Source organism: Notamacropus eugenii, chromosome 6 (assembly GCF_028372415.1).
Source record: "Notamacropus eugenii isolate mMacEug1 chromosome 6, mMacEug1.pri_v2, whole genome shotgun sequence".
Taxonomy (NCBI): Eukaryota; Metazoa; Chordata; class Mammalia; order Diprotodontia; family Macropodidae; genus Notamacropus; species Notamacropus eugenii.
Window position 1 is genome coordinate 45,231,581 of NC_092877.1, and position 16,637 is coordinate 45,248,217.

The 16,637-nt window shown below is 43.6% G+C and overlaps 1 protein-coding gene across 1 annotated transcript in view; it reads right to left on the reverse strand.

Moving 5' to 3' along the window:
- Positions 1-757: 757 nt before the first annotated feature.
- Positions 758-16,637, reverse strand: part of CPLX1 (complexin 1) — a 99,588-nt gene continuing 83,708 nt past the window's right edge. Inside the window, exon 4 of the mRNA XM_072619741.1 lies at positions 758-1,180. Within this exon, the coding sequence (XP_072475842.1) occupies positions 983-1,180 (198 nt within the window). The 3' untranslated portion in view covers positions 758-982. The remainder of the gene's footprint in view (positions 1,181-16,637) is intronic.

Consider the following 16,637-nt stretch of genomic DNA (forward strand, 5'->3'; position numbering starts at 1 on the left):
GTGAGAAAACAAGTCCATCCTTGTTCCAAGCACTGGGGCAATAGGAGAAGGTCCCACAACATGCTGATGTGGATGATCAGATAATATCATATGGTCCACAGTGGGAGAGGACAGTTCTACAGTGTATGTGTGTGTGTGTGTGTGTGTGTGTGAATCATAATATGGAGGCAGAAAGGGTAGCCTGACCCTTTTCTAGGAGGCTCTAAGAAGCTTTGTACACAAAGCCTGCAAACTACTGGGAACACCCCAGAACTCCTTTTCTCCCTCCTCCCTGGTCATTCCCTTGCATATTATCCTCTCCTCTTAATTATGTGGAACAAGACCCTAGGCTGGATTCTGAGACCTGGGGGGCAGTGGTATTAACACAAGAAAAACTTGGGAAGGCTTGGTCCTCCTGTGGGAAATTTGCATTTCAAATGATTGCCTTTCCAAAGAGTCCCTGCACAGAGAGACAAACTCCCCTTTCCCTGGGAGAGGGCAGCTATGGTGAAGACACCAACAGGAGTGGGAAAGCCCCATGTGACCAAAGCCGGTAGGTTGGCCCACTGGTAGTCATGGCAAATATCCCATGGATAATTAAAAGCAGCCTCTGCTTGCTCACCAGGAGTTGGTGCTGCCAATTTTGGGGCCAGAAGCCACTGGGAGGTTTCCCCTTTTCTCTGTCGAGTGTAGAGGTGCCTGATTAGCTGAGTTTCCTAACACACCTAGTACTATGGCTTATAATTAAAGTTGAGTAGACTGCGGCACTCTGCTCCTGACATCTGATGGATGGGAGGCATCTACTGGAGAGAGTGGGGAGGAGGGGCTATGTACAAATAGGCCTGGCCAAGGGGCCTGGGGCAGCCAGGGGAGGGAGGAGGCAGGGAGATGGAGTGAGCAGAGGGGTGCATGGTGGGTGGCGAGATTGAGAGCTCCCACCAAGTGGCGGGAACGGCATTGCTTTGCTGTTCATAGTAGAAACAGTCTGAGAGTTCATGGGGAATTACTTCTTGAACATATCCTGGAGAGGCCCAGGGAGGTATTTGATGACCGTGTCCAGGATGCTCTCTTCCTCCTCCTCCTCTTCATCTCCACAGCCTGGTGGGATGGCCTTCTTAGGACGCGTTAGACTGCCTTCAGCGTTGGCCTCCATCGCGGCCTGGGCCTCTGCCTCCCGTTCCTCCTTCTTCTTGATTCCGTACTGTGGGATGAGGACAGAAGGAACAGGGTTAGCAGCATGTCATCAACCTATCCCCCACCTTGAGCTTCTGGATCATCCATAGTGGCAAGAGGAGCAAGGTGCCCTAAAATGTGCTCTGTTATTTGAAGATAAGCCGGAGATATTGCTCCCTCTGGCAGGGGTGAGTCCCTTGTGGTCCTGGGGTCAGATCCAACCCTGACATTGATGCTGCTCTAGCCTTTGTCCTTATGGTTTGGAGAAGAACTTCCCACCCTTGGCATGCTATGGCTCTAGAACTGCAATAAGGAAAGGCTTCCCATAGAAGATGGGGTTGTAGCTGAGACTTGAAGGAAGCTGGGAAAACCAGTAGGCATAGATGCAGAGAGTGAGAATTCTAGGCAGGGAGAACAGCCCGAGAAAATACCTGGAGTCAAGATGGAGCATCATGTTTGAAAAACAGAAGGGAGCTCATTATCACTGGATTGAAGAGTAAGTAAGGGAACATAAGGTGTAAGAAGACTGGAAATATGGGAGGGAGGGCAGATTAGGAAGGGTTTTGAACACCAAACAGAGGATTTTTATATTTGATCCTAGAGGGGATAGGGAGCCACTTGGGTTTATTGAGTGAGGTGTTGGAGGGGAGACCTACACTAGAGGAAGATCACTTTGACATCTGAGGGAGGGTTGACTAGAATGTGGGGAGAGGTTTGAAGCAGGCAGATTCACCAGCAGGCTATTGCAATAGTCCAGGGGGGAGATGAAGAAGGCCTGCACCAATATGGTGACAGTGCCAGTGGAGAGAAGTGGGCATACGGAAGAGATGTTATGAAGATAAAATTGACAGGCCTTGGCAACAGATTGGGACCTCCCCTTTCCTCCTTCTCCTTCCCTTCTCTTCTTCCTTTTTTCTTTTTCCATCTCTTCTTGCCTTTTCTCCCTCCATTTCATGCTCTCTCTCTCTCTGTCTGTCTCTATCTCTGTTTCTCCTTCTCTTTCTCCCCTTCCCCTCCCCCTTTCTTTTCTCTACTTTCCCCCACAATATCATGTCCCTTCCTCATGCCTTCTCCTTCCCCCATTCCCTTTCTCTCATCTCCTTCCCTACCTCAAACAAGCTTCAGTTGTCCATAATACAGCCCTTCTAGAAAAGGGACCAAGGGTCCAGAATGAAAAGGTGAACTCCCCATAAAGGGTTAACTGTGGGAGAGTTCCCCCTGCCCAAGCCAGATGAGGGCTAGTGATTTTAGAACACTGAAAACATTAAGATGAAAATGAGTGAAAGCCACTAACTGAGTGACCGCTGAGCAAGTCATTTAACCTGTTTGCCTCAGTATCCTCAAGTGTAAAATTGGGATAATATTAGCATATATCTCCCAGGCTTTTTACAAGGATCAAATGAGATAATACTTGTAAACCACTGAGCTCCTAGGAACTTATAGAAATGCTAGCTATTATTATTATAAAGGAATCATGGATTTAAACTGGAAGGAACTTTGGAGTCCCTGAAACCTAACCCATACACTGTCCAGATGAAGAAACTGAGGCACAGAGGTGTTTAAGGGACTAGTTAGTCCATGAGGGGGAATCTGAATCCAGGTCTTCCTGATTTCAAGTCCAGTGGTCTACCCACCATGCCATACTACTTCTCACTTGGTAAACTGCAAAATACCATAAAAATGGAATCCACTAGTGACAATATTAATGGCAGATTAATTAAAGCATTAAGAGTATAATGACCGTGCTAATGTGAACGTTAAGGAGAGTATTAATGTGAAGGCTAATGAAACCATTATAGAGTATGCTAATGAAGCAATAATGTGGGCATTGACAAGAGTATTGAGGAGAACACTAATGAGGGCATTATGGAGACAATAATGAGAACAGGAATGAAAGCATTGATGGAAAGTGCCAGGAGGGTATTAATGGGGGTATTAATGAGAGCATTAAGGAGAATACTGCTGTGTAAATGGACAGGAAGGGCTATTTGTCCTTGGGACAGGTGGCAGCCACAGGGCCAGGGGCTCCCTGAGGAATCACCGTCCCTCCTTCCCATTGTTTTGTTGGGGGAGGAATCAGACCCATTGGCAGAACATTTGGCTGAGCTGTCTCTAAGGCTGGAGCTGTGTGTGGGCGGTGGAGGGGGGGCACCTTGAGGAAACTAGGTCAGTCAAGAGTGAGAGAATTTCTTTCTAACTGGGTAGTGTGTGGGGATATGAGTTGGTGAGATCATGTATGGCCTGGTGGGATCACATACAGGCTAATGGAATCATGTATGGGCTGGTGAAATCATATGAGTTGATAAGGAAAGAAACAGATTGGTGGGGTCTTGAATGGGCTGGTAGGATCATATATGAACTGGCTCTGATAACACATATGGGAAAATAGAAACACAGAAAGATGGTGGAATCATAGAGGAGTTGGTGAGATCACATGTGGGATGATGGTCACACATAGGTTGGTGGAACCTGTACATGCTGGCAGGAGAGTGAACTATTCCTAGTGCCTAGCATTGTGCCTGGAACATGACAGACAACTTTAGCCTAGAGGGAGTGTGTAGAAGAGGATGAGCTCATTTATAGGCAGGATAATGTTTTAACGAATGACAGGAACACCACCAGACACCTCCCAGTTACCAATACTGGTACTGCAGAAGAACGAAGCCCATGTTACCATCAGGATCATCCAATGTTAACACTCACAATATTGGTCTTATGGAGCTCACTGACCCCACAAATGTTCTTTTCCTGAATATGTGGTTTTAATGGAACCAAATAGTGATGCTTGATAAGGTCTGTGTCTTTCTAGGATCAAGCTGGTGGAAACATGCATGTGTTCACAGAATTGTATATAGACTGGTAGAATTCTGTGTGCTATATTAACAAATCTCACATATAGGGATGTGGATAACCAATGCAAGAAAGAGCAGCTTTCCCTTTGACTTCAGGCCTCTCGTCTCCCACTGTACCTGTCCTTTGAGGGTACAGGAGTGGTGCCTTCCACTTGGTGATGAGCATTCTCATACCTGGTCATAACCTTCACAGCCCAGGGACTCTGAACTCCTGATCCTCATGCAATGCCCCCTATTCACTCCCTGCAACCCCATTCCTCATTCCCATCCCCCTCAATTTTGCATCATTTCATGTAAGCTTTTCCAGGTTTTTCTGAATTCTTCCTGTTTACCATTTCTTATAGCACAATAGTATTCCAAAACACTCATAAGCGATGGTAACTAAATGGTAACTTGTTTCTCTTTTAGCCAGGAACCCTGAGGGTCTTCTCTTTCCAGTTTGATTTTGTTGTTGTTTTCTTTCTTTTCTTTTCTTAAAAGGTGACCTCCCTTGAGTAGCTACTTAAAGAGACCTATTCATTGAATGGGTATGTCTCACTCAAAGGGAGAGTCTGGTAGGACCTCAACCTAAATTGACCAAGGTCCCACATTGCATCCTGGGCCATCTCTGGTTGTTCTGATGAATTATCAGGCTGCTGGATCCAGAGGACTCTGGAAGAGAAAGTGAGGCTGGTGACCTTGCACAGCTCTCCTTCACTCAAAGTCAACTGCAAGTCATGTCATCATCTTGACATCATGGTCCTCTTCGAGAATGAAGGACAAACACAACTGCAACTTGCTCAGCCATTCCCCAGTTGATGGGCATCCCCTCAATTTCTAATTCTTTGCTACCAGAAAAGAACTACTATGAATATTTTTGTACATATAGGTCCTTTTCCTTTTTGTTTTTTTATCTCTTTTGGGTTCAGACATAAGTATTGCTGGGTCAAAGGGTACGCATGGTTTTATAGCCCTTTGGACACAGTTCCAAGTTATTCTACATAATGGTTGAATCAGTTCACAACTCCACCAACAGTGCATTAGTATCTCAATTTTCCCACATCCCCTCCAACATTTGTCTTTTTCTTTTTCTGTCCTACTGTAAGGTAGTACCCCAGAACTGTTTCAATTTACATTTCTCCAATCAATAGTAATTAAAAGCATTTTTCATATGGCTATAGAGAGCTTTGATTACCTCATCTGAAAACTGACTGCTCCTATCTTTTGACCATTTATCAATTGGGGAATGGCTCTTATTTTTAGAAATGTGACTTAGTTCTCTATATATTTGAAAAATGAAACCTTTATCAGAGAAACTTGCTTCAAAAATGTTTTCAGTTATGACTGCTAACTGTATTTTTCTTCATCCTATTTCCCCCATTTGTTCTATTCTCCTCTTTTCATCCTGTTCCTTCTCAAAAGTATTTTGCTTCTGACTACCTCTATCACTTACTTTCCATCTCTCCCTGGTCTCGTGGCTCATTTCCTATTGCCTACAGACACGTCAAGCTGTGGCTAAAGCCTGTCAGTTTCACCATTGCAACATTTCCTAAATATGCCCCCTTCCCTCCTCTGACACTGATTAGCCTCCTGACTGTCCCATGAACAAGACCCTCCATCTCAGCTGCAGGCATTCTCTTTGACTGTTCCCTATCCATGGAATGCTTTTTCTTCCTCATCTCACTGACCTTCCTGGCTTCCTTTAAGTCCCAACTAAATTCCCACTTTCTCTAAGAAACTTTGCCTAACCCCTCTTAATTCCAGTTCCTTCCCTCTATTAATTATTTCCTGCTTACCCTATAAATAGCTTGTTTTGAATTTATTTGTTTTCCTATTGTCTCCCTGATTAAAGTGTAAGTTCCTTGAAGGCTCTTTTTGTATCCATTGTGCTTAGCACAGTGTACATAGTACATGGTGTACATAGTACAGTAGGTACCAAGTACATAATGGGGTACTTAATGTTTATTGATTGATGAATGTGTGTTAACAGAACGGTTTGGTGGTATCATGTTTGTTGTATTACCTTGCCTGAGAGGAACATGTATGGTTTGATGGGAGTATGTATTGTGTTAGTACCATACAGGTTAGCCCAAAGTCCATGAACTTTTTTTTGGCACATATTTTGATAATTGTGTTTTACTATAATTGGCGTCCTTTATGCATTTAAAGACAATTTGGAGAAGGAGTCCAGAGCTTTCACCAGACTGACGTAGAGGATCATGACACTAACAGAGGATTTTGGTTCAGCTACTTGATAGTTGTTGGACTTCAGAAGAATCAATTAACCTCTCCAGCCCTTCAATTTGCTCATCTCTAGAAGGAGGGGGTTGGAATAGGTGACCTCCAAATCAAAGATCTTCTGATTCAAAGATGAGTACAGATTCCCCTGTCCCCTGGAGTGGGCAGAGTAATGGCTTCTCTGGCCATGAGGGAAGGCAGGTGAAAATTCCCTTGTGCCCTGGAGGCTGTCAGAAAAACACTCCCTTGTACCTTGGGTAAATGATCCAAAAAGGCTCCCTGTGCTTGGGAAGGTCAGTGTGGAGGCACTCCTCGATGGTGCCAAGAGACAAGCCGAAGACCACTCTCCCATGCCTGGATTGAGCAGAGGAAAGCCTCTGGGCACAAGCAAAAGGAGTCAGTTGCTGTCTGCCCACCTCCTTCATTAGTCCCTGCTCAGGTGCCCCTCCCCCAGAGCGGAGGTGGGTTGGCCCAGAAATCAGCCTGGAAAGAACCCAGAGTCACCAGCATGCCTTCATGGCCAAAGGCCTTTTCCCCAATTACAGGCATGCATGAACAGAGGTACATGGTTCCCACTGACTCTGCCTCATGGCGTGTGAAATCTGGCCAGGCACACTGTATGAACCCTGCAGGAGAAGGGGGCCTGGCCATAGAGTGTGGGGCCCTAAAGAAAATAGGTTTCTACGGAAGCTTTGGGTATAACTCCGAGCTGGGTAGAATTATTCTGATATTTAAGGTGATGGGACTGTCTTAACTTTTTTCTGAGGAGGGGAAATTAGTAATGCTAACAGCAATAACTCACATTTAAATAACACTTTAGGGTTTATAAAATGCCAGAGACTGGGTGGGAATATGTATATGATGAAGGAGTCCTCTTGATTCGTGATTAGCACAGTGCTTTGCACATAGTAGCCCTTAAGAAATGCTTCTTGATTAGTTGATTAGCTGAGAGAGAGCCTGTGACTGTAGAATCCAGATGAGCTATATCCAAAATGCCCTGATGAATGGAGAGGCATTGTTGTTTGGGAGTGGACAGTGGCCTTGAAAGAATCATGACGGAACAAGTTAGAATAGTTTAGGATTTATCTGGAATTAAGAAGTTTTACTCTCCCCCTTCTCCCATACCTAATTACCCTACCTTGGTATATTATTTCTGAATTTGTATATTCTCTTTTCCCTTGTAAGTTAACCCTAGAAAACAGATTTTGTGGTCTGGAATGTGTAAAGATGGAAGAGAAAAAGGAAAGAGTGAGCAGAAGCCAGACTTGAGCCCCCCAGTGAGGGTAGCAGCAACATGAGAAGGAGAGGGAAAATTAGGTAGTTGGGACAGATCTCTGAGCTCAAGGGCTCTTGCTGGCTCATGGGCCCTGGATGATCTAGGAAGGTTGAGGCCTTAACTGGGCTTTGGGTCAGGCTCTAAGATTGGTGTGATAACACAGTATTTGTAATTGTAATAAAAAGAGATATATATAAAAAAGTGCTTAGCGTAGTGCCTGACACATAGTAGGTATTTCATAAATACATGTTCATTTTCCCATTTTAGAATGTAATGAAGGAGAAAGCCTTAGGCTGAAAGCACAGGTCTCTTGGGTTGATGCTGAAAAACTGGTCCCCGGAGAGGCTGACCCAGATTAGCAGAAGCATAAAGCCCAAGGCTGCAACCTTAACAGGGGGACAGACAAATGTTTCTGGCTATGTGCTATGCCTGAGCCTTCTCTGCCAGGGATCGGTTGGTGGCCCAAGAAATGCATTTCTTCTCTGGCTTAGCCCCAGAAATTCAGGTCTGAAATTTGTTAAGCCAGAAGTGAATGTTGGCCCAAGCCATCTGCCTGCCCATTTGCAAACATGGATGTCTTGGAGACCACATGGAGTTTGTTACAATGGCTCGGATACCCTAGGCCCTGAACTCAGATGATATCCCAGAGTCCTGGCTCTTATTACAGCTTCTGTCCCCTTCCTTGTCCTCTTCCACTCCACATCCGTTGCTTTGTTTTCATATTCTGCCTTTTATATCTGGAACTCTGAAAACTCTAAATGTGGGGTTGAGGCGGGGAGGTTGGCTTCTTACCATATTGCAAACTGATAAATGTACAGGAATCCCTGTCTGAGATGAGAAGCTATACTGGATAGCCACCATGGTGGCTTCCCATTCTAATATTCCATGATTCCATGACTTTAACTCATCCATAGTCTTTACCACCAATTTTGGACTCAGTCCAGGACATAGAGATAATGGAAATTCATTAGGATTTAAATCCACAGGACTAACTGTGACTTGCTGGTCACCTTTTACCTAAACCATAGACTAGTTATTTTCAAGGAGATACAGATGAGGCCCAAGAGAAAGACAGGCAGAAATGTTCAGGGCCAGGAGACAATCAGGCAGGGGTGTTTGGTGTCTGAAGAGAGAGAGTAAGGGATATTCAGAGGGGAGACAGAGAGAAAGAGAAAGAAACAAAGACAGAGAGAGAAATGGACAGGGTTGTGGAGCCTTACAGGCCAGGAGACTGATGGGACAGGAGAGAAGCAGAAAGTCAAGTCAGAATGGATGGAAAGATGCACATATAGTCTTTAGTAAACTGAGTCACGGCTTTACCAATATCCCTTCCTGGCCCAGGTTTCCCAGATCAGGCTGACATCCTTTCTCCACTGTGCCTAGCACCTGGGGCTGCCAGTCCCACATCTGCATGGGCTGGTGGTTCTCCTCCTCACCGACCTACTTTAGTGGAAAGCAGGGAGATCTATTTAAAGCTCTCCGGATGTCTCCCTCGGGCGAGAGGGAGAGTGGTAGGCAGGGCTTTCTTTGTGCCAGGAGAGGAAGGGGCAGCAGCTGTAGGGCTGAGACAACATAGCCTCCTCCCCACCCCACCCCCCAGCCCCATATGCAGAGTTCTCAGGGCTCTAGAAAGCAAGGCAGGAACAGCAGACTGGCCCAGGAAGCAGCAACCATACCCAGGCCCCAGGGCTAGTTTGTTCTCTAAGAGACCTGTTGGTAGGGAATTTTATTTATCCCAGTTATAAAACCACCCCTTTCTGTGGATCACTAAATAGGTGCAAATTTAGGGAGTCTTTAGGTTTCTTGGTTCAAATGTCTCAGAGATTCAGCTGGTTTTGTCAGAAGGTTTTGGTCCTCATAGTGGCCACTTTACCCTCATCTTCAGCTGTCAAAATGGGCTGTGGTGTGGGCCTTGGGGGCATCGATCAGCGTTCTTGGAGAGAGCCACTGGATAAGGTCAGAGCAGGATTTCTTAGTATCTGATTCCCCCAAACAAGCAGCCCTTCAGGTGGTATGGGAATGTAGAGAAAGAGAAATGTCAGAAACTCATGGTCCAGAATTCCTGAATCACTCTTGGACCACAAAAGAAACTGTGGAAACGTAAATGTTTTCCCTAAATCAGGGAAATATGCTCACTGATGATCAGCATGCCTCCTCCACCCACTGAGTTTTGTCTCCCAAGAGCCTAAGCTGGTCACCCTACCCTGCCCCAGGTTTTGACTCTAACCTAATTGTGTGGAGGGAGCCAGAGAAGTGGTTACATTTTGCACTGTCAGCACTTCACTTCAACTTAGCTCACTCTACTCCACTGCCATTTAATTACTCCCCTCCTTTCACTCTGCTCAGTTCAATTCAATCCCTGTGCTAGTCCTTCACAAGAGCTTGGCCTCTCTTCCAAGCTCCAGGATCATAGAGCCTTATTTCCGAGGTCAGTTAGTCCAAACCTTAGGTGAAATATGAATATCCTCTACAATACCCTCATCAAGTGATCATCTACCCTTTGTCTGAATACCTCCAGTTTCCAGGTACTCATCACCTCCCAAGGCAGTATTTTCTACTGGAGGAGATCTCTGCCTCCCTTTAAGATCTATTTAATGCTCCTAGTTCTGTCTTCTGGCGACAGAAGCAGAGAAAGTCTATTTCTAGTCTCACAGGTAAGCTCTTCAGTTGCTCCAGGAATAGCAAACATGCATTCCCTGAGTCCAGACCAAACACCTCCAGTTCCTTCAAATAGTTCTGAATTAGCATGGTCTTCAGTCCCCTCACTGTCTTGTGGTCAATCTCTGTCAATGTCCTTCCTAAAATGTGGTCCTGTGCTGAACACAATATTCCAGGTGTGAGCTGACCTGGGCAGAGGAGAGCAGAATGAGCGCCAGGCATGCTTAGGACACTGCCTCTCTTAAAGGAGCCTAAGAGACCTAAGCTTCATTGACTGCACTGGAAGGTCACTGAAACCACATGAACTGTGTGTTCCAACCAAGTCTCCCCCCACCTCCCCACCATGTGACTTTTAAAAAATTTAACCTAGTTTTTACATTCATTCCTATTTAATATCATCATTTTCTATTTGTTCTCTTGATGAGATCTTTTTGGATCCTGACTGTCATTCAACTATCCCTCCTAGTTTCTTGTCACCCACAATTTTAGTAAGTTTGTCAGCTCCGCCTTCATTCAATTTATTAATAAAAAAAATGTCAGAACAAATCAGGACTAAGGACAGATCCCTGGGGCGATCCCCCCAGAGAGGAGCTCTCTCTCCAAACCAACATTGGCCCATTGATTGCTATTGTTTGAGTCAAACCATTAAGCCAGTTCCTAATCCGTCTAACCATATGATCATCAAATCCACATCTTTCCTTTTGTCCATAAGAGTATTAGTAGAGACTCTGTTAGATGCCTTGGTGAAATTCAGAAATACTTGTCTTTTATTTCCCTTATCCACCATTCTAGTACATATTCCAATACTTCAAGGCACTGTCATTTCATTAGTGTAGGAATTGCCTCTTCTAATACAAATCACATCTCCATCTATATCTTTGTAGGAAGTCTTTACAAGTTGCTATGACTGAAAAAAATTCATCATCAGGTGGCTAGGCTATTGGTGATGTCTCTCTGAACCCAGCAAGGCCAGTCCTTAGATCATAGACACAGAATTAGCTAGAGGGACCCTTCTTGAAGTCTTTCCAGCTTGTTAAGACATGTCAGAGTTCTGGCTTAAACACTGTAACTTTTGAGAATGTGAACTTCAAGTAGGATTTTGATAAAATACCAGTCTAGTAAATCTGTCCCAAAAAGGGAATGTGATTATTCTGGACTTAAAGAAAAATAATTCCAATGAAGATGAAAATGAGATTTGTCTGAAGAGACTAGTATGGATGGTCAACATACTCATGAGCAAATAGATTTTTTTTTAACGTACAGAAGGTAGAAGCAAGGTCAGGTAACAGAAGAGGAATGTGATGGAATGACATAATCCTATAAAAATAGTGTCAAGAATGCTAAAGCTCAGGATGTACTGAGACTGATGGCAGAAGCTAAGAACAACAAAAAAGGGTTTTTTGCTTGTTAAAGCTGTATTGGGGGAATTTCTCCCTCCAAGAAGAATGACCTTTACACCTGAAAAGACAGAACATTAAAAATGACTAACAGGGAGTTGATACTCAAGGGAAGTAATGAGATAGTAAAAGAGTATTTAGTTGTTCTTGAGAAATTTAAGACACTTGGCTCAGATGGATTATATCCTCCAGTCTTGAAAAAAAAATGGCAGCTATGATTCGCTGAATCACTGTTAGTAATAATTGAAAGATCATGTAAAAAGGAGAGATGTCCCTAGATTGGAGAAGGGCAAATGATTCAATTTTCCAAAAAGGGAAGAAGAATTTATGCAAACTATAGGTCTAGGAGCTTGACCTCAATTCCTGAAAAAATTCTAGAATGGATCATTAAAGATATGTCTAGTGAGCATCTAGAAAAAGAAGGCAGCTAGGTGGCACAATGGATACAGTGCCAGACCTAGAGTCAGGAAGATGAGTCTTTCTGAGTTCAAATCTGACCTCAGATGCTTACTAGCTGTGTAACCCAGGGCAAGTCACTTAGCCCTTTTTGCCTCAGTTTCTTCATCTGTAAAATGAGCAGAAGAAGAAAATAGCAAACCATTCCAGTATCTTTGCTAAGAAAAACCCCAAATGGGGTCAGAAATGACTAAACAACCATTAAAAAGAAAAGAGATATCGTTTACAAACAGGCAATGTAGCATCAACAAGAACAAGTCAAATCAGACTCACTTTATTTCCTTTTTGGACAGAGTCACTAAATGAGCTGATCTATTCCTTTCGGATAGCCATATTCCAATTATGAGCTCCCTTCCACATCATCTCAGTGATACCTTATTTTTAGATTATCATTAATAGAACCCTCACTTCATATTTTCCCCTTTGTATTCAGATTTCCAGCTTCCCTCATTTATTATCCATACGTATAGACATTTGAGACCATAAATATAATTTCTATTTCTCCAGTCATTGCCTCCTTGCAAAGTACTAGGTACCCGCACTATTTCTGTTTTTTTTCTTATGTAATACTTGTCTATGGTATCTAGAATATTTTCTCCCTTCCTTTTTCAATTGAAAGCCATCTGTATTAGCACAGTTTGTCTCTGAGGAGTTCCGTTCTTAGACATACTTGTGAGACATACTCCATCCCTGGCCAAGAGCCTGTCATTCCTGTATTTAAAAGCCCTGAATCAGAAAGCCAACCCCATTCTCAGACATCATTTTCTTAACTAGTGCTCTGCTTAGCATCACAGATGTTAGAGCTGAACTAGACTTAGAGACAGCTAATCCACCCCTTCATTTTACAGAGCAGGTAACTGAGGGCACTTGCTCCAGGTTACTTAGTTGTAGAACCAATGCTTGAACCCAGGTTTTTTGATTCTAAATCTACCACTCTTTCAATCCTTCCATGTTACCTTTCTCGTTTTTAAAGGCAAACATATTATAGACTTGGACTCAGAAGGTTTGGTTTTGATTACTTCCTTCCTCAGACACTTAGGAGTCATGTGAGGGGGCAGCTAGGTGGTGCAGTGGATAGAGTACCAGTGCAGGAGTCAGGAGGACTTGAGTTCAAATCTCACCTCAGACACTTAACACTCACTAGCTGTGTGACCTTGGGCAAGTCACTTAACCCCAATAGCCTCCTCCTGGGTCATCTCCAGTCATCCTGATGAATATGTGGTCACTTGATCCATATGGCCCAGGAGGGGAAGTGAGGCTGGTGACCTGCACAGCCCTCCCTCACTCAAAACAAAATCGAGTGCAAGTCATGTCATTATTTCTCTGATGGCATGGTCCTCTTTGGCAACAAAGGATGAACACGCAGGAGTCATTTGACCCAAGCAAGTCACTTGAAGTCTTGAGCCTCAGTTTCCTTCTATAAAATGGGCAATCTGATATTTACACCCCTTAACTTCATAGGCTTATTGTAAGGATAGAATTTTGCAAACATTGAAGATTAGTGTGAGATATTAGGATCATGCACCAACCCTTATCTTCAATAAATCCTTCAAACAATTGCTGACCAGACAAGGATTTGTGAAGTGTCTACCCTGAATCATCAGCAATGATGAAAAGACCACCCATGTCCTTCATTCCGCCTAAGTTCCACAAACATTTATTAAACATCTGCTGTGTGCCAGGCAGGTCCTGTGCTGGACACAGTACCTTGTACAAACAAACAGATGTTTTTTTGAATTGTATTGGTTTGGAGATGCACAGATAGATAAAATACAGACCCTACTCAACCAGGAATTTCTCATTCAGGAGTAGAAAGACAAGCGCCACTTCACTATGGAAGTGAAATGTGTGTAAGGAAGAAGACAAGGCAAAGAAATGAGGAATGGAGGGAGAAAACACTTCACTTTCAGGGTTTGTTTGTTTGTTTGTTTGTTTGTTTTTTGCCCAGGGAATCCTCATCACTGTCCTGAAGACATGTCTGTCTCAAACTCAACATGTCCAAAACCGAACTCATCACCTTCCCCCCCAGTGCTGTTTCTGGCCTTAATTTCCAAGTTTCTTTTGATGGTGGCACCATAAGGTTCATCTTTGACTCAGCCCTCTCCTTCAACTCCCACATCCAATCAGATGCAAAGTTCTGTTAATCCAACCTTGGCTTGGGTAATGTCTCTTGTGGGTTTTTTTCCTTTTCTCCATCCAGCTAATATAATGTGCTTACCACAATAGTTGAGGGCAACATCTCCTTTTTCTGATATATTGATACAGCCTCTTAATTGGTCTCCCTGACTCTGGTCTCTCCCCTTCCAAATTGTACTACAAATTGCCAGATTAATCTTTCTAAAACACTGATTTGTGTGTGTTACTCCCATGCAAATAAAAACAAAAATGGTCATCCATGCCTAATAGGATAAAATCCAAACTCCTTTCTGTCTGGCATTTGAGACCCTTCACAATTTGTCCTAATTTAAATACATGCGCCATTTGTTGCTCATTAGAGTTCTCTCTACATGGGTTTTTGGTTTCTTGGAGGCCCCCACAAAAATTCAAATAGCCCTAGAGACAGGAGAGGAAAACACTTTCAGTTATTTTCAGCCATTAACACCTTAGCAAGAATTATCTGGGAGGTAGCCAAAAGTCAGACCCTTTGAGAATAAGGGAGAAGGTGGATCCTGAGGTATTCTGACAGCTAGAGAAAGAAAAAGGCACACGTATTATAGACTTGGAGTCAGAAGGTTTGGTTTTGAATACTTCCTTCCTCAGACACTTAGGAGTCACGTGACCTGAGCAAGTCACTTGACTCTGAGCCTCAATTTCCTTTTTCTCCATAAAATGGGCAATGTGATATTTATACCACTTACTTCATAGGCTTGTTGTAAGGATAGAAACCCGTAGCACGACAAGCAGACTTGGCAAAATTCATCATTTTGTAACTGATACTGTTAGCTATATTAAGGCACATACTTCCTAGGACTTAAAAAGTGGCATCTTTCTATACTTGACACATGGGTCTCTCTGGATTGCTCTGTCCCTTGTCAGGGCTTTCTCTCCAAGGCTGTGATCATTGCTTTTAGCAAGAAGTCGTTGTGTAGGTCAATTGCCAGGCTACCCTGGCTCAGTCGTCCCTTGAGAGTCACTAATAGACAAACAGCAAGAGAACTTTCCCAAGCACCCCTGGGAGTGGGACTGATCACTCAGTACCCTCAGAGATAACTCTCAAGGAGTCCAACAGACCAGCCCTCAGGCTAGGAAATGAAAAGTGAGCAGTGGGGGTATAGGACCAAGAATCATAGATTTAGAAACAGAAGGAAACTTGAAAGTCAAAGAGTCTAACCCCTTTATTTTATGGATGAAGAAATTGAGACAAACAGAGGTTAAATGACTTGCCCAGGGTCACGTAGCCAGTAAATATCTGAGTCAAGATTTGGGTCTTATTGACTTCAAGTCCAGCATTCAGAAAGTGATTTCACTGTTCTGAGAAATTTATTCATTTAATTCCCCCGGTCCCACAATTAAAAACTGATTCTTAAACAAAACAATAAACCTTTGAAAGAATCCAGCAGCCCCAGGGGGACTTTTCCTGTTTGTCTGTCTATGAGTGAATATTTCCTCCCCAGGATGAACCAGTCCAGGTTGGATGCTGCTAACAAGGGCCTTCAGACCTGAGCCTCCGTCCTTTGTCATTTTTACTCCTCATTAAACCTAGTGTTTCAGTATTTCTCCAGCTGCATCGACTCTCTGAGCTCAGGAATACACTCGAATAGCATTAAATAAAATTGGAAATAGAATTTCCTAAAAGTGTGATGGGCTTTGTGCCCAGGCATGCATTAGTCGGCCTGTCTGGGATCTCAGAGCCATGACCTCTTGTACAGGCGTTTGGGGATGGAGGTAGCAGCTGGTAAAGCTGGGAGCCGGCAGGAGGAGACAATGTGCTAAACTGCCGAAGTCGAAGCCGCACCACTAAACAAAGGCTGGGGATGGGGCTTTGTTTCTCCCAAAGTGCTTCATCTCCCAGAATGCTTTTGCACAAGGCCCTGCTAGCTGCTGATAACGCCAGCTAGGCAAGATAGCAATCATTATAATCTGTATACAGAATGGTGTGTAGGGAAAGGAGAATCGGACCAGGACACACAAATTCACATCTCGGCTCTGTTAACTGAATGATCCTTTCTGAACTTCAGAGTTGTTTTTTTTGCCTTCTATAAAATAGGCATAATACCCACAATACACCCTCCTACAAGGTTAGAGTGGGACTCCAATGAGATAGTAAATACAAAGAACTTTGAAAACTGCAAATCATTATATACATGTGTATCCAAATAAGGATCTGTCAACAGCCCTAGTCTGTCCCGAAATTTTGATCCATACCTTGAATAAAGGCAGAGCTTATTATAAACTTAATTATATGTGAATTATTATTTTACATATTACTTATAAGCTTAGAGTTAAGACAAACTTATTAAAACTGTAGATGGCAAGAAACTGGGAGGGACAGCCATAGTGCACATGTGCACAAAGACACACTCATGTACATCTCCATTAGCTATTGCTGTTTCACTTTTTTCTTCCTCCCATTTTACAAAGAAGGAACCTGAGGCCACAAGAGGGAAAGGGACTCAGGGAATTAGTAAC